The sequence below is a fragment of the Melopsittacus undulatus genome, chromosome 7, assembly GCF_012275295.1.
Source record: "Melopsittacus undulatus isolate bMelUnd1 chromosome 7, bMelUnd1.mat.Z, whole genome shotgun sequence".
Lineage (NCBI taxonomy): Eukaryota > Metazoa > Chordata > Aves > Psittaciformes > Psittaculidae > Melopsittacus > Melopsittacus undulatus.
The window spans coordinates 59,099,295-59,116,791 of NC_047533.1; the positions used below are offsets into that span (position 1 = coordinate 59,099,295).

At 43.8% G+C, this 17,497-nt stretch overlaps 1 protein-coding gene across 13 annotated transcripts in view; it reads right to left on the reverse strand.

The window, feature by feature from the left end:
* The window catches only part of SEC31A (SEC31 homolog A, COPII coat complex component), a 41,978-nt gene that overhangs the window by 13,459 nt on the left and 11,022 nt on the right, over positions 1 to 17,497 (reverse strand). For 5 of the 13 annotated variants that reach the window (XM_031046837.2, XM_034064436.1, XM_034064435.1 and 2 more), the window contains 14 exons: positions 16,939 to 17,100; positions 16,597 to 16,749; positions 15,685 to 15,924; positions 15,030 to 15,104; positions 13,810 to 13,860; positions 12,940 to 13,017; positions 10,418 to 10,493; positions 9,610 to 9,788; positions 7,565 to 7,691; positions 6,421 to 6,566; positions 4,636 to 4,809; positions 3,921 to 4,094; positions 1,200 to 1,292; positions 460 to 589 (listed from right to left, as the gene is read on the reverse strand). In XM_031046837.2, the coding sequence (XP_030902697.2) occupies positions 460 to 589; positions 1,200 to 1,292; positions 3,921 to 4,094; positions 4,636 to 4,809; positions 6,421 to 6,566; positions 7,565 to 7,691; positions 9,610 to 9,788; positions 10,418 to 10,493; positions 12,940 to 13,017; positions 13,810 to 13,860; positions 15,030 to 15,104; positions 15,685 to 15,924; positions 16,597 to 16,749; positions 16,939 to 17,100 (1,858 nt within the window). The remainder of the gene's footprint in view (positions 1 to 459; positions 590 to 1,199; positions 1,293 to 3,920; positions 4,095 to 4,635; positions 4,810 to 6,420; positions 6,567 to 7,564; positions 7,692 to 9,609; positions 9,789 to 10,417; positions 10,494 to 12,939; positions 13,018 to 13,809; positions 13,861 to 15,029; positions 15,105 to 15,684; positions 15,925 to 16,596; positions 16,750 to 16,938; positions 17,101 to 17,497) is intronic. The other 8 variants (XM_034064437.1, XM_034064432.1, XM_034064430.1 and 5 more) reach the window with 4 other exon arrangements.

A 17,497-nucleotide genomic window follows, 5' to 3' on the forward strand; every position in this document is an offset into this window, starting at 1 on the left:
CCCCTCAAACCACTTACCTGCCCAGCCAAATCTGGCTCCCACAGCTCTGCCTGTACTTGCAACTGCTCAAAACCTCAGCCTACACTGGGAGCGGGGTGCCAGAGCAAGGACTCCCATTCTCCCTCACAGACTCTTCTGGCCCATACTGCTTCTTCAGGACTCACACTGAGGGGATTCTGATCCCAACACACCCTTGGGAAGGGCTAGCTGAGGAGTGAGTCTAAGAGCCATAGGCGAACACCTCAGCAGAGGAGACAAGGTCTGATAGAGGGTGCCTGATGGCTGGACCCCACCAAGAAACCACAAGCCCCAGATACTATCTCAGGAACTTCCCACTCAAGAAATGAGGGACTGGCATGATCTGAACACTTCCATCTCCAACTTGGCTAGCCCCAAGAAGATGCAGCCTGATGGCTGGCCCATCTGGGTAGGAGGGAGAAGGGAGCTGCTGTTACTCACTCTGTGGGTACGTTGGCCGGGTCCCTGCTTGTGAGTACATGCTGTAATTGTCAGATGCGGCTTGCTGAGGTGGCATGTTGGGGTTAATGGCACCTGGCATGATAAACCCGGGAGGAGGTGGGTTGTCTCCCTGTAGAAAAAGATTGCAGGAAAAAAGGGTAGGGTAAGATAGGATTTAGTCAGCAATGCTAATGCAATGAGGCAGAACTGTAACAAAATAATCAGTTCACATTTCAAGGTCTGAAACCACATTCCCTGGAAGAACCACCAGCACAGGGACAAACGCTTCCAACCACCCCAGTGCCTTAGGGTGCTCAGCGTAACACTGAAAGCACAGCCTGTATGTGCAGTGACTTCAGCAGCAGCAGGGCAGCACATACCTTGCCAGCACTGCCTGTTATTCAGGCAGTCTGAGAGTGCTCTGCCATCCACAGCTTTCAAGCAAAAAAACATTAATTCTGAAGATTCTAATTTCCATGGGAAAGAGGGAAAAGAAAAATATTACCACACCATCCAGTGTAAGGCAAGGGCTGAGGGGGCTCAGGTCACACTGACCTCCCACCCAACGCTTCCCAGAGCCACTCCTCTGGGCATTGGTGAAAAAGAGACATAGAGGAGCAAAACCACGTGGAAGCTGCTCTTTCCATCTGTCCATATCAGACTGTGTCAAGCACACAGACTACACCAGGGGACATACTAGGGTAGATCAGGGGCTCAGAGAGGAATAATGAAGGTTATACCTGTGTGTCAGAGGGACAGCCTGCAGGAGGATGGCTGGGAAAGGCAGTAGGAGTTTTGTTACTCCAGGTAGTGACAGTAGGGGCAATTCTAACCTGAATCGAACAAAGAAATACCAATCATGGAAAACAAAACAATAAAACTCTAAAGGGTTTCAACAGAATGATATGCAAAGAAGTGAACACTAAGAGGTTTGCATGCTGGCACTTGCAGCACAGCCATAAAATCTCAGGGGAAGAAGGGAAAGTGCATTCAAGACAGATGAAATCACTGTGCACTGGAGCTGAAGTGAGTTGCAGAGTGAAGATAAAGCACAGCAGAGACACAGCTACAACAGGCTGTGGAGCAAGTGCAGGGTTACACATGCCAGTGAGCCAGTTCTGTCTCTTTCAGCACACTTTCCTATTGCAGAAGCTCCCCTCAGACTACTGCAGGACACTGAGCGCTGCTAACCAGCTGGAAGCTCCATATTAAGTTCAAATATACTGCCTCACACAAAAGCAGTCAGTTTAGATTGAGCTTTAGATGAGTTAAAAAAAGTTAAAATTCAATATTGAACTCTTGCACATGCACAAACATCTTAATGCTGTTTCCCAGGCAGTCTCTCACAGCAACTTCCCTCTACCTTATTTCTTCTCCACTCCAAAGCCTTTCAGTTCCATATGACCACTACTACCTTTCTATTCAGACAGAAACCTCCTATGCCTTGATATTCCCAAGCAAGGAGAAGATTTGTTGTGCCTGGCATGCACAGTGAGGGGCAGGAGCCTGACAATGGAATGCAGACAGAGAGAAAGCTATGACCTAAAGACCTAGCTGGCCCAGCTGGCTTCAGTCTATCTGTCTCTAAGCTCTTTGCAGTGCTGGACTGATGGTGCAGTCAGCTGTACAACCACTGTTAATGTCTGCGTAAGTCATCACTGGATTCATTTACAAGACTTCCATTACCTTGCATGCCTGTTTTTTTCAGATGAAAAAGAAGGTTCAAAAACTTTGCTGAAAGGAAACTAGGTTTTAAGTACAGGTCCTATTTCAGATAGCAGTTTAAAAAAGGCTGCCTCATGCTTGAACAAGCCCTGTGTACGCACTTTCTCAAACATGTAATTTCTTTCTCTTCTGGTTCACCAGCATACTGCTGGGCACTTGACACAGCACTTGTCTCTTTCAAGCCCTTCCTGCTGAGCAGGAGCTCCGTGGAAAGCCAAGAACACAGGGGTAACTCACTCAGTGTGCTTGTGGGGCTGCAATACACCCAGACTTTTATAAATGAGCAGGGCTTGCTCAGAATAATAGCTTGAGGCATTCCTGAAACACCAGCAGGAGAGGGAACTCCGGTTTAAAAGGCATTGCCACCTAGAGGACAGTTGCTGTTTTCCACAGCCAAACGGGAAGTGCAGCATTGCTTCTCGAGGGAATTCACTGGTTACAAGGAAGAAGGAGACAGATGCAGGAAACAGTAGTCAATTATTGACAATGATGCATTTGAGTTACACACAACGGTGTTAGCAAGGTAATCTTGTATGAACAGGATGAAGGCTTTGTCCCTTCTGAAAACTACCTTGTGAACACCCTGGAGAGAAGGTAAAGGCATCTCTCCCTCTCAATAACACTGATGCATTTTAAATGGGCAGAGTGATTGTTTCCCTCTTCTGTGGTTGTTTCAGGGATGTCTTCTTAACATCAAGAGGGAGAGAACAAAGCCCAACCCCCCAGCTTTTCATCTCTTCTCTCCTGCCCATTTTTCTGACAGGCAGAGTTTAAAGGGCAGCACTGTCAGTGACATGCTTCTGCTTTTGTCAATTTCCTCTGCATAAAGAGAACACCAGCAACACTAACACAGCTCTGCTCTCAGGAAAGCCTAGCCCAGAGCTGCTGTGTAGAGCATGGCCACATGAGCTCCAGCTCAGTGCTGAGGGATTACAGACTTTGTGATGCTCCTCAAGCATTCACACAGCCACGGCTGCTCACCGTACCACACTCTGATGTGTCAGTGTGGTCTGGTGCAGTGTCATCCTCAAGCTACAGATAAAACCAGGGCATCTGCCTCCTCCGTTTCTCCTCTTCCTTCCTGCACAGCCTCCAGCTCCCTTATTAGTCCCATACTCACCAGGTGTTTCTTCTAGCACAGATGACTCTCAGCCTAGGTCAGTTTCCCACTCCTATCCCACCCTGGCCCAAGCCTATGCCACCTTATGCCCAGCTGGGAACGTGTTTTCACAGTAGGTTGTACCCATGACTGCTGAAACATGCCCGCAGTTTGCTATTGCCACTGCTTGGCTACTTCTGCAGCCAACACCAGAGCTGGGAGGAGAAAATACAACAGCCCCAAAAGAGGCTAGTGAGCAGCATAAGCAAACCCCAAAGCCTACAGGGATAGGACAACATCAGGGACTAAAGAGTGCAAGCACAGAAAAAGCCTGCAGTGCTCTCCCACACGGTCATTTCTGGCACTGAAGCACATTTTCAAACAAAGGGGGAAAACACCTGATCTTCAAAAGCAGGCTACTTGACAAGGTGTTTAACAGATGTTTCCAGATAATGGGTAAAGGATGCCAACTGTACTGATTGAAAAGCAGCACCAATGGCTTCCACCACAGGCTCTCAGCAGAGGTATGTCATACCACTCCAGTTCATATCAAGAGAAAGACAAAAAAATTCCTCTATCCCATCACTCTCCAGAACTCAAATACCATGTTCCTCCCTGGCTGCCAAAAGCCATTTACCTGTTGGTAATACTGCTGGACTGGAGCCTGGGGCCCTTGCATCTGTCCAGCCACAGGGCCAGCTCGTCCTTTGGGCAAGGGCTGTCTCTCATGTGGTGCTTTGATGGCCTCCTGTCCCTGTGGAAGCTCCCCTTGGGCTCTGCAAAGCCGGTCCCGTAACTGCATGATGTTTCGCTGCAATCAGAAAAGGACAGAGAAGGAAAGTTAACTGCACTGCCTGTCACCCAGTGGATCACATCAAGCAGCTGACTGGCCACATAGTGATGAGCTCTCTCAGAAACTTGCTCTGCACTATTTGATTGGAATAAGTCTTTTCTGCATGAGACACGGGGCCATTAGAACTGCCTGTCTCCTATCTTGGGCTGCATTATTCCCAAGACAGCCTGCCAATGGATACTAGCTGACTGAAGATGAGAAATCAAAAGAAAACAACCAAGTGTCAAGGTATGTATTTCACTGTGTCTGGCTTGCAGGAGAGACAGCTGCCCCTTTAACAGCCACTAGCTACGAGGACAAGGGTGTGAAGAGGAAGAACAAAGGCCTGTACTTCTGCCAGCTCAGAGAGGCCAACACAGGGAGCGGAGAAATGGTCTGACTGTCACATCTCAAGGTGCATTTTGAATGGCAGTCCTGCTGGCTACCTACATATACAGACACTTGCTTGAAGCACACTTGTTCACAGAGAGATGGAGTAAAACACCTGAATGGCCTGTACCTGGTTGGTGTTTGCAGGAAGGAAAGTCAAAGCTGCAGCAAGGCTGCCCTGGGCAGCTAGAAGGTTGGCATACTGACTCATCTTCTCAGCCAAAAGGGCCCCCACAGCATTCGGGTCCACAGCCTGGGTGAGCTGCACGGCTTTGCGCAGGATTACAACTTTCTCTATTAAATCCTGGAAGAGGAGGAAGAAACCAAACCCAAACACATCAGGTGGAGTCCAAAGCCAAGAGTACTTTATCAGGATTGCAAAGCCCTATGAGCACTGAGCATGTTCACCAAAAGAGTATGCTTTCATAACAATACCTGGTGAGAGATGTGAGAGTGAAGAGAAACATCATGCCCATCACTGCTATTAGTGCTAGGGTCCTGCACATTCATTTGCAGCATTTTTGTAAGTCACTTCTTTGCCATGTTAATCAAAAAGATCTCACAACTCCCTTGGGAGAGGTTGTCCATGATCTTCTGGCTGTTACTGCAAAAATGGTTTTCCTGGTATTCACCAGGAATACACCACATCTGTACAAGGATATGACTTCCTTGCACATCCCCAAATACCAGAGCTAGTCTTAGTTGGGTTTCCTCGTAGGACTAAATTACAGGCACATTTTCTGGTCAGTTCTCTCATGGTTATTTTCACTGCATTTTATTGGAAGTTACTACAAATAATCATTTGCCAGTATTAACATGCAATCCTTATTTAAAATCTTGTAATAGATTTAGTGAGAGTGTATGACACACAGGATTCCAACCATGCATCACTAATATGGGCCGTTTACTGACTGCTCAATAATACATTTTTGTTTTTCCCAACAAATCAGCACTTTAAAAAATGCACGAAAAAACCCCGTAAGTTAATTCAAAGCAGCAGCTTCTACAAGTTTCAGCAATTCCACATCATAGTCAACAAGCAGCCTGATAATGACACCAACAATATATTTCAATTTTAATGTCTGAGCAAGCAAAGCCATGAAATCAAAATGCAAATTCAGCTGAAAGGTAAATGTATAAACAAAGCCCTCACAATCAAGAGACTAGAAAGTAATTCTGATAATTCAAAATTGAGGGAAGTTAATAATGTGAAGCAAAGCTCACATATACTCCAGTTCCTTCAATTAACTACAGAGACTCACAGCACTACCAGGTAGCATTACTGTAAGTGCTTCCTAAACTGGTCCTTCAAAGGCCCTGAACAGATAGAAAAAAATAAGATTATAATATAAAACAAATGATTCCATAATTGCTTCATCTCACTGCCATCATTCCTATCCCCCAAGATACTTGCTATATGCAGTATATTTCACCACTGGAAACCAAAAGCACGTATGTGCAACCCCCTAAAGAAAACTCTCACAAGAACTTTCCTACATGAGGAATTCTCTCGAGATTTAACTCTAATTCATTAGATTTCTTGTCCTGAACATCCAAGACATCTCTTCCAAAAGCAAAACCAACCAAGTATTCCGTTACTGCAAAAGATACAAGCATTTAAAGCTGCTTCTTTGTTACCAAAACTCCCTAAGCCCTACAACTACTTTTTAATACAAGCAGCATATTAGCACAACTACCCAAAGAACAAAGCAGACAAGGGCCATTGTGATTCACAACACATTTCCCAGTACTATACCTTATGTTATTTTTATGAAAGCCACCCATTCCAGAATGAAAAGCCTGGCATCCTGAGATACATGCATCTATGACAGTACGAAAGCTCTACACTGGATCATTTAAGTGTAGAATGATTGCAGTGCATTACTTCCAACATCTTTCTTACAGAATTACCAACCTGAAGGGACAAGGGGCTGTTTCCATCCTGAGCTTTGGTCCAACAAGCAACGAGTTTTTCCACGTTGCCAGCACAGATATAACAGAGACAAGCCTGTGTCTGCAGAAGGCTGTCCCCTTCGTTCTCCAGCCTGTTACCCAGGAGGTCTAGGAAAAATATGAACAAAGAAGATACTGATGAACAACCTGGGTAATCCCTCCATCACTACCAAGGCAGAGGAAGCCTGCAATGCCTGTTGTGTCTACTCAGAGCAGCGGAGAAGGGACATTGCCTATGGTTTTCACAGGTAAGGACATACTCTGATATCCAGCACAGATAATCTCATGGGAGCCCAGGCCATTTCAGAGGCAGTTATTGTCATGGCAGCAAGAACTTTCCAAATGCCTGTAATCCTGAGACATCAGAAAGGACAGCCCATCTGCCAACTTGACAAAGGACAAGAGGCCAGGGTTTGATTCTTCTCTCTGCCACCCATTTTTTGTAGTCCCTTGCTTCAAGAGCACAACTGGACACTGCAACTGTAAGCAACAAAGCCCCAGTACTGCTCCACGTCAAGGTGTGCAAAGTGAGCTATACAGCTCCCTAGACACCATGGCTGGTGTCTGAGAGATATAGCAATGTCAGACACACACCTATAGGCAATATAACTTCCCTGATGGTTAAAAACCCAGCCAGCTGACTACATGCAACACAAGGGCAGTCTCACATACTGCCTGTGAAAAAGAACTCCTTCCAAGAAGTTAAATTTGCTCATGGGAAACAAGAGTGAAGTGCTTCCTGAAAACACTTCCACTTGTGTTTCACACACACTCCAAGACACTGGTCCCTTGGCTGAAACACTCATCAACATCACTGTTATCCATCTGAAAACAGTAAGAGACCAGCAACTGCACACTACACAGATGATGCCAGGACACAGCTACATTCAAGGGTCTGGATTCTGTGCTTAGACAATCAGGGAACGTACTGGGAAGACGGCACCCCAGGAGTTCCTTTCCTCTTCTGCGACAGGACCAAAGAACTGTATTATCCATCAAAGAAGCTATAGAGGCATTACAATAGTTTACTTGAAGGAAAACAATCAGCAAAATGTAGTTTTCCTGTAAGTGGAATAAGTGACATTCAGTCTGTAAAGTATCCTTACCACAAAGGGCTGCAAATTCATCTGGGCTGGCATAAGTGAGCACCGCAGCCAAAGCCTCTCTCCAATTCTGCAGATCACAAGACTGCACAATCTCTTTCCAGTTCTTCGTTACCACTGCAGTGATGAGCTAGACCAGAAGCAGAGACTGCAGTTAAGATCCTGGTAGGATTTCCTCTGGGCTTTTTTTAGTATACAGTATAATATGTATCTATTAAGGTGTATTTATCCTCACTGTATCCACGGTCACAGAAGATACTGCACTAGAACTCAACAGTCACACAGGAGAACATTTTACTACAAAAGGGTATCAGTGAAAAATCACAAAACAAGTTCAGACAACAGACAAGCCAGTTATTCTTGCTACAAAACATCCAAGACAAGAATGTACGAATCTCTAAAAGCTGTGTTTGCTGCAGATGGCTTTCAGCACTGTCTTTGCAGACAATGGTAACATATCCAGTATTTAGCTACAAATATTGCCCAGAAAGGTGTATAAATTTTATTTGTCAAACTGATTCATTCAGCTTTCAGTTCTTGGCTTCAGGCTGACCAGTGAGGGGCAGTGGAAAAGGCTGCTTGAAAAGCAGCAGCAACCTGGCAGCATTACCAGCCTGAGCTGCCTGCAGTATCCCCAACCTGCACCCACATACACAGGCTGCCTGTCCACAGGCCTTCAGAATGAAATTCCAGTTTCATCTCAAGCTCTGTCTCAAGTTATTTTGCTTCAGACAAAAGAAACTTGGCAGCTGTGCTGCTATTTAGTGAACAGAGCCCTTGGCACGCCAAGATTTCAAGCTCAGAAAACAGTTAAATATTCTGGAGTGTGCAGTCTGGGACCAGAAAATAAAAAACCCAACACCTGAACAACAAATGCAAGGTCCTAACTACAAGGTTAACCCTCACCTATTAGCACAGGCACAGATACCTGGCCAGCCTTCCATAAAAGTACCTTTTCCCAGAGGATGAACTACAGTGAAGAAATTTCCCATGCACAACAAAATTCTGCTTTCTCTGATTAGGCCAGAGACAGGAAAGAAGAAGGGGAAGAAATCCTACAGTCTTAATACTTGAGACATTCCTCTTTTCACTTGTCCACTACTACAAACTGTTCCTATCTCAAACTGGATCACAGGTGATGACAAGCAAATTCCCACTTACAGACCCCAGCCCGTGGTGCTGTGTGCTCTACCCACCCAAGTGACTATGCTTTGCAGCCTTCAGCCCTGCTTCAGGAAAGCACTTAAGCACATGTCCATTTTTATAGGCTGCTTCCTGCTAACTGTATAAAACATCCTTCTTTGGCAACAGACTACTAAAATGTGATCATGAGCAACTTTCTCCCCTCCTCTAAAAGCAGCCATCCTTGCCAAACTATTGTCCTTCTAAGTGCTCTTTTAAGGCTGCTTCTGCTTCAATCCCTGTTGCTACTTTCTCACATTAGTAAAGAAGAAAGATTTGAACAAGCAGCATCAGCAACCCCTAGCATTGCAAAAAGGTGAAAAGAGTAATAACCAGCTGGCCATAACACTGTTTCCCAGACAAAGGGTGACTGACCTACCCTGGGCATAATTTGCTCTCTTCTGTGCATGCAGTGAAATGAAGCATCCACAAAATGTATTAAGACTAATCACAGGCAGAAATCAATACAATATTGCTGGCACTGAACATGGGCCATGTGTAACTGTTGAACAATGGGACAACACAAGAGACTGAAATGTGTGCTGCTTAAGATAATTATCTTTAGCAGTGAAAATCTACTAGTGTATACGCAACTCAGACACTGGAGACAACATAAAGAATACTTGTCTCGTATATTGATATCCAAGTAATGTGCCTGTTCTCTCCTTATCAGTGCATTAAAAACAGATAACAGAAATCCTTCTGTTCTGAAATCTCGTGGATGACTTGGATACTTTAAAGCTTCTCAGCTATAAGTATTCTTTCTCACAGAAATAAACCCATGAAATCACAAGAAATCTTTTAAGGTAAAAAAGGTAGTTGCCAAAGGCCAACATGCACATTGTTTCTTAAATGAAAAAACATACCCTGGTAATTTTGCTCTGCATCTTAGCAAAGTACTTTTCCTGTGTTCTAGAAAGCAGCTCTTGTCCGCCTGCGATGGCCAAGATAATGGCGTCAGCCATACGGTTATCATGCAAGCAGAGATCTACCGCACTCTCAAAGTTACCCGTCAGCAAAGCCTGAGTAATCAAACCGTCCACATCTGCAACAAGAGAGAGTGCATTTTCAAAAGATGGCACAACAGTCACTGAAACATGCAACAGCACTTGATCCTGTTCAGATGTACAACACTGTGCAAAGTTCTCTGCAAACCAGCCTGCTCCAGGCAGGTACTTACAGCGATGCTTAGGTCCATCTTCAGTCTCACTCTATTATCACAGCCACATCAGGTCAACTGTCAAGCATCACTTACCTGCTCCAGTGCAACGTGCTAGAGGTCTAAATGATCTCTGAAACAACTACCCTGCATACACTGCCAGAAACAGTCAAGCCTAGATAGGGATCAGTGGCTTCTGTGTTATTCACCATCTACTATGAGTTTCTGTACAAACAGAAATGTTAGCTTTTCATGCCCAATCAGGTGTGTGTTCTTTCATATCACAAGTCACTCAGAGTAGCTGCATTTCAATTATGAGATATGCAAGTGCTTTGTACTTCCTTCCCTCACCAGAGAAGCTGTATTTTCTTGTGCCTTGAGACTGATGTGAAAGGAAAGTCACGATAATCTTTTCAATCTGCGCAAAAATTGCCTTCTCACTGGAACACCAGTATCAACATCAGTATTTATAAATACCAGCACTACAATGAAATCAATATCAAGGGGTTTTTTACCTCCACTAACAGAGATGTTAAATGTCGCCTTTGCAGTTCCCAAACCTTCCGTTTCTTGTTTATGGTCCTTCACCCTCTAAGAGAAAGGAAATACATAATTTTTTTACATTATGTAAACATTTAGAATATATACACAGACCATATACACACACATTTAAAAATATACATGTCCTGCATTACAAGTAAAAGACCTTCAGACTACCAGTCACCGAAGAGATCATTAACTTAGAAGGGAAGAGTATCCCTGTCACTGTTTCAGCACAGGGATAATCAGCTTCCCCTGGTGCCTGCATAAAGTCACCCCTATGCACACTGGGTAAGGCCTGGGCTTATCAAAGGACCTCCAGTGCATGTAAGCACAACATTATAAAATAATTGTTCTAAGAGATCAGGGTTTTTAAAATGGATACCAAGTGGAAAAAGTGCTGGAAGATCCAGATTTCTAACCACCAGGGAAGGCTCATGCAAACACAAGTGTGCATACACAGAGATCACAAATAACCACAATCAGATGCCTGGATCCTGGGTATTGACTTGCATGTACACATCTGCACCCGTATACAAACAATCCCCCCAAAGCCAAACAATGGCCACAATTATAAAATCAGAAACCACCTCCCTTCCCTCCTCTTTAAGCTTCAACCCCGACCAAGAACAGACTACCATAATGTTACCTAAGTTTCACTGTGCTCCACTTAAGACTTGCAGCTCATCCTTGAAACACTCAGCACTTGGCACACCCCCTAGTTTACTTACGCAAAACACATGAACACATGCTTCGATTTTCAACACAGAAGACCAGTGTGGTCCACACAGACTTAAGTGCTTTGTATTAAGTACAAAAGTGGTCAGAAGCTGTTTTTTTATAAAGCTCTACCAGGAATTAAGTTACAGACCATTCCCTGCAAGTACTTGGATTTTGAGATTTCAAACAAAACCTTTTTACAATAAAAAAACAAATAAAAAAAAACCCAAGAGGGAAGTCTCTCTCCACCAATTTTCATGGTAAAGTCTAAGAAGAGTGCAGAAATTGTCTCACAAACTGTCCCCTCTGTCATAAACCAATATGGTAGTACATGCAGTGGGAGGTCAAGAGTCTGCTGAGAATACCCTGCTTAAATGCTGATCAGTGAAACTGTACTTTAGGGGATGAAGAACAAGTACACAGTCGACCAAGAAAAGCATTTGGGATGGGGAGATATGTCTGAAACAACCTTTGTTTGACTTATGAAAGGAGACAACATATAGAAAATTATTTTGCTGTCAGATAATGTGTTTGGTATGAGTTAAGAGTATGTAGTGACTATCACAGGAATAATGTCCCCCCAATCCAGTTACTTTATGTGTATGACAGCAATCCCCAGTGCATCATCAGTGACTTCAGGTCAACCTCACAAATATTTACCACACATGCTGGTAGGCAGATATCATGTTTGGCTGTGAATGCTCTCCTAAAAGAGACATTTGTTGCGACACATCTAACATCTTCAGGACTGCATACAGCAAAAGACTTACGCAGTCAGATACATGTGTCTGCCACTACAGGGTCTAATGAATTACCAAGTAATCATGCACCTAGCTTAAGGCAGCACTATTTTGGTGTCCTTAACAGACTGTCATATGAACAAGTGCACCATTCCAACATGTATGAGCCATAAACCACCATCCTCACCTTCACAGACAACTGTAGACAAGCACCAAGCACAGATCTGAGCACGGGGAACACAGGTAGTTTTGGGCTAGCAGCTCAAATTCTAACCAAAAAGAGACTGAGGGAATAGGGGATAATCAAGCTGGCCTGTTTACAGGGATACTAGTATTTTCAGTGCTATTAACCTCACATCGCAAAGGCTGTGCCCTTAAATATGGGGACAGACTTGTCCCCATATTTAAAACAGAAGGCTGAAAACAATGCTGCTGAAATGGACAGAAATGAGTAAAAGCTGTAGGATCCCAAAGACAGACCTGGTGGAGCACAAGCTGCCTGTTGATGCATGTGGCTGAACTGTTGCAACAGACATTCATAAGGCAGCTAGCTACCAAAGTCTTGATGTACTACAACTGCCATCTCTGCAAAGGGTTATTCCTAGGAACAGGGCAGTGATAAGGTGACAGCTTGGTAATAATCACCCAGAGAAGGAAGAGGAAAGGGAGGGTGAGAAAGAAAAGAAAAAAAGAAAAAGGAATGCATTACAGTTGTGTCAGAAGATCATTTAATATATGTTAGGGAAATGTGAGAATGAAAATTATGTCAGAATAAAGTCCTTGAGTCTGGTGACAACTGGACTATTAGAAAATGAGCTTTTTCTCCATTGCCACCAAAATCTATTCACAGGATATCTGAGGCTGATGAGAAAAATCTCAAGCAACTTAATAAAAGCCCATGTTTTATTAATTCTCAATAACTTCTTGTATTTCCATATATCCTCAGCACTACGAAAAGCCAACAAAAATGCTCTTAATATAGTAAAAAAGTAAATACACAGAAGGTCAAAAGGGTTAGTTTAGAGGGCGACAGATACCTCTCCCAAGAATTGCTCCTCTGCAGCCTGGCCTTCGCCTCCCTCATTTGGCACAGGTTCATCAGATTCTGCAGAAGCCTTCAGCAGAGAGAAGATGCCATAAACCCAAAAAAGCCAGCAAAAGAGAAAGACATACTTTGCACTGCAGAGTATAGCCACCTTCCCACCACCAACACCCAAACCCTGACTGCTAATCACTGAAAGGCATTGGTAATACATGCTTGAGGACAACAAGCATGGCAGAGGCCCTCCATTTCCTTACTCTTTGTCATCACACAGTACTTTGTGCCTTTTCATCTTAGCTGCCTGAAAACATGCAGCAAACCTTTTGTTCCCCATTAGGCAAATACAGATGATATCTGAATGTCTACGACACAAAATGCAACACAGGCTCCCCTTTGTAGACTCAGAACATTGCAATTACAATGGCTGAACTGTATTTATCACTCTTGCAGGGAAGTGTTATGGGACCATACTCTCAGTGCTGATTTTGTTACAACCTGGGGAAGGCGCTCCTTTTGAAACAAGCTGTTGGTCATCAAAGCTCTGCCCTGTATCTCACAGGCATCACAAAATGTCACAGCGGGCAAGAAACAGGCAGCAAAGAGTAAAGGTGGAGGGCCAACACTGAGATCCCAAACTAAAACCTGTGACTGAGAGCCCTTTGCTGGGAAAGGCATTTGACCAGAAAAAAAGTGGTTGTTTTTCTTCAGAAGTATGTTCATCTTACTGAATGTAGGAACTTGTCACTTGCTGGGTTATTTGTGACTTCACTGGAACAGCTACCAATTGGAAAGCAAAATTATTCTTACTCTGCACATGACTACAGCATTAAAAAACTAAAGAGTTGTACACAATGTGTTTGCTTACCTCTCCCAGATCACCATCTGCAAGACTCTCTCCTTTTAGAGTGGATGTAATCTAGAAAGCAATCAAGATTTATGCAGTGCTCTTTTATTTTAGAAAGGCAGACCACCCACTGATCTATCAGAGTGCAAAACTGGCACATGTAGTTAATATGTTGCTTACAGAACACAATGTGAAACCAAAGCTACTTCTTTCCCAAGACTGGCAATGGATTTACTGCTAAGCCTTTGAAAGGAAAACTTCAGCTTAATACAATGAAAATGAGTCCAACATTCAAATCCACTGAATCAGAACTGAAAAAATACTAGACAGTTGCTAGGTACAGCACGGAAAGCAACAAAGACCCAAAGTGCACAGCGGGAATCCCCCTGTAACACTGAGATAAGAATCTTTCTCCAGCTTGGAAGAAAGTTCTGTACTTAAGATGTGCAAATTGCTTCCTGCTAATCCAAACTTTGCCTTTCCAAATGTTTGATTTTTTTTCCCTAAAATGAATAGTGTCCCACACATAAAAGACTATTTTAGGTTCTCCAAGGCCGTTAATGAAACCCTGAAGACTGCTAACATGTTCTTCAACCAGAAAGGCTAAACCCAGGTAAGATCTGATGATGCTGCAGTAGAAAGATGACACATAGCAAAACTACATGTATATCTTGAACCTGCAAATATCAAAGTTTCTTGATGGGTAAGAATTTCAGATCAACACTGGACAGTCAAATGCAGACATGCCTCTGAAGTCTGTTGCCTGCTTTGAAATTTTCATTTCATTTACACTGCAAGATGACACAGCTAATAGGAAAACACCAACCAAGCAAACTGGTTCCTGTAAGAACTCTGAAGTTAGTCATAAGTGGGTTATCTAGACAAAGTTTAAAGAACAGAGGAAGATTTCTAGTGTCCTAAGGAACAAAGAAATTCCTTAAATTACAGAACTATTCAAAGCAGCCATGCTCAAACAGAAGCTTCAGCACCACAGATAACAGCTGTATTATGGCTATTAGGAGAGCTACAGCACTGACAACTACCATCTGCTGGGAAACACACTGAAAATGATGTTGTGTAAAAGTTTATTATATTGAATAGCCTGTGGATATACTGGTAATTGCTATTCCAGTCTCAAGTAAATGAGTACTTAAACCACAAAGCAACATTTTAGGCTGTACTCTGTGGATATATCCATCAGTAACGCATTTAACACAAACACAGCTTCCAGGCACACTTACCTTCTTCCTTAGATCATCTTTCCTGTATCCCAAAAGCTCAAGGTATTTAACACGTGAATCTTCTTCAAAGTTCACCTTTAAAAGCCAAAAGTTAAAGATTATATTGCAATTCACAATTCTTCCATTTCCTCCCTCACTGGCTCTAATTACTTGACTGGCACAAATTACCCAGTGAGAGCTAATGACAGTGGAGACAGTGTAATAGAGAGAACTGGAAAGGCCTACAATGACTTTGTCACCCAATCAGGTAGGCAAGGCCTCAATCTGGTTATTGTAGGTGAACAGTCTGCTTTATCTGCTTCACTTTGAAACCTCTAAATGTTCATAGTGAGCAGTGAAAAGCACACCTAAGAATGTCCCAAAGCTTTATCCCTTCTCATCAGCTCACTGTAAAAAGATGTAGTGACGGGGGATGTAAAAAAACACAGGATACTTTCTCCCACACCTTGGCTTCTGCAATGATTTCTCATGAACCCCATGAATATCCTAAGGACCCTTTCTCCTCTGGTGGGCCACTTCCAATGACAGGGTTCATGAGCACTATTCCCACAGCCTACACTTCTGGATCCCAGCATCTCTTCTGCTAAAACATGTACTGTGCAAAAGCAAACACTTCTGCACCGGCTTTCCAGTGGGCAACTCCTGAACCTCTTACCTTTAAGAAGGCCCACACGTTCTTCTCAAAGTCAGCTTGGGCCATATCTATTTTCTTCTGACAGTAGTTGACAAAGCCTTCACATTGCACAGCCTCCTGCAGCTGGTTTGAGCGGGCCAGGAACTCCTTCTCCGTAACAACCTGGCTCACATAGACATGGTGACGCTGCTGCTGCTCAGTGCCTGGTTGCTGCTGCTGCTGAGTCTTGGCATTCTCGAATGTAACCAGCTTGCCTCCAAACTGGAATTGAGGCACACATGTAGTATGTAAAATATCCTTTCCAACACTAACCATTCTATGATTAAGTACATGCTCAGCTGTTCACCATTTAAAAACCTACTCAGAGATGGGCAGTAAGTTGTGTCATCATTTGTAGAGAAGTAAAATCAACAGGAAAAAAAAATCAGAAGGGGCTTATAATATTAGTTCATTCTATAACTCAAAGTTAATTTACACAAGCAAGTCCAATAAATGACAAAGTCACCAAGGCAAAAAGCCTAGCCGCAAAAAAAGACTAACAGCTAGCTCTTGGAAAACCATAAGATATTTGCTCAGTTTGGTCCCATTCTCCCCTCCCGATGTATATTTGTTAACCCCAAAGCAAGCATGGCACATAAATAAAAGCAAAGTCCTAATTCCAGGACAGAAAGAAACAAAGGCCAGTTGGCAACACAACACGACACCACTGTGTTTCTTTTTCCCAAACATTTCTGTCATGCTTTTGCTGGCTTGCTGTCCCAAGGGCCCCGTCTGGAGGCTGCCACAAGCACATTCCCCCCAACAACTAACAAGGGAATTTCTCCCAAGGTGGAGCACAGTTTTGAACTCCCCTCTTCCTGAAGTGTTTTGCAGGTGCCACCATTATTTCCTTCTTTGCCTGGCCAACCATGCCCAGCTTTGTCTGCTGCTTACCGAAAACGATGCTCCCACAGGACACCGGATCCATTTGGGTGGTTTCTTCAGGGGCAGAACAATACTTTTTGAAGCCGTCTGCTGGGGAAGCTGTAAGGGTGGGAGGGGCTGTCCCGTACCAAATGGATCGAGGTTCCCAAATGACAATGAAAGCTTCAATAACAAAATGGGGGGGGGGGAAAGGGTGTGTGTGTGACACGTGACACATTTCCAATAAACTGAACATAAGCATTTATTTGCACTGGACTGGTGCTCCTGCAAGCTCATGTAAACACTCCCACAAGCCCATGTTTTGTTCCCTACTCTTTCTGTCCATATTCTTAGCTGAACATATTTCAATACCTGGTCAGCTTGCTTCTGTCTCAAGCCATCTGTGCTGCCTCCCATGATGGAGTAAATGCTGATCCGTCCATCAAAAGAAGCTGCAGACAAGATAGCAGGGTTCCTAGGACACCACTGGATATCAAAGCACCATTGTGTGTTTGTAGGCAACTCATACAGCACCTGTGCAGCAAAAAGAAGTCCAACAAATCAGGGCTTTTATGGAGCACCATGTCCAACAGCAACAGTTCTTCTGCCTGCCCTGAGACTGGTCTGCTCTTATTGCTCCCAACAGCCTCCACATCACTGTACGCACTAACAGTGGGCAAGCCCTGACAATCCCTAAACAGGAGATTGTAAAACACCACTACTTAATTTTCTTCTTCTCCTCCTCCCATTAAATCTTCTGTTTAATCCACACAGGAGAAACTATGCAGGCAGGGTATGTCTGTGTTGTCCCATTGCAAGCTGTGAGCTGCTGCTGATAATCATGCTAGCTAATTCAGAGCTAATCTGTGTATCTCTACACACAATATAGAGACATGCCCAGGCTCCAAAATAAGTCTGTTTTTGCAGGAAA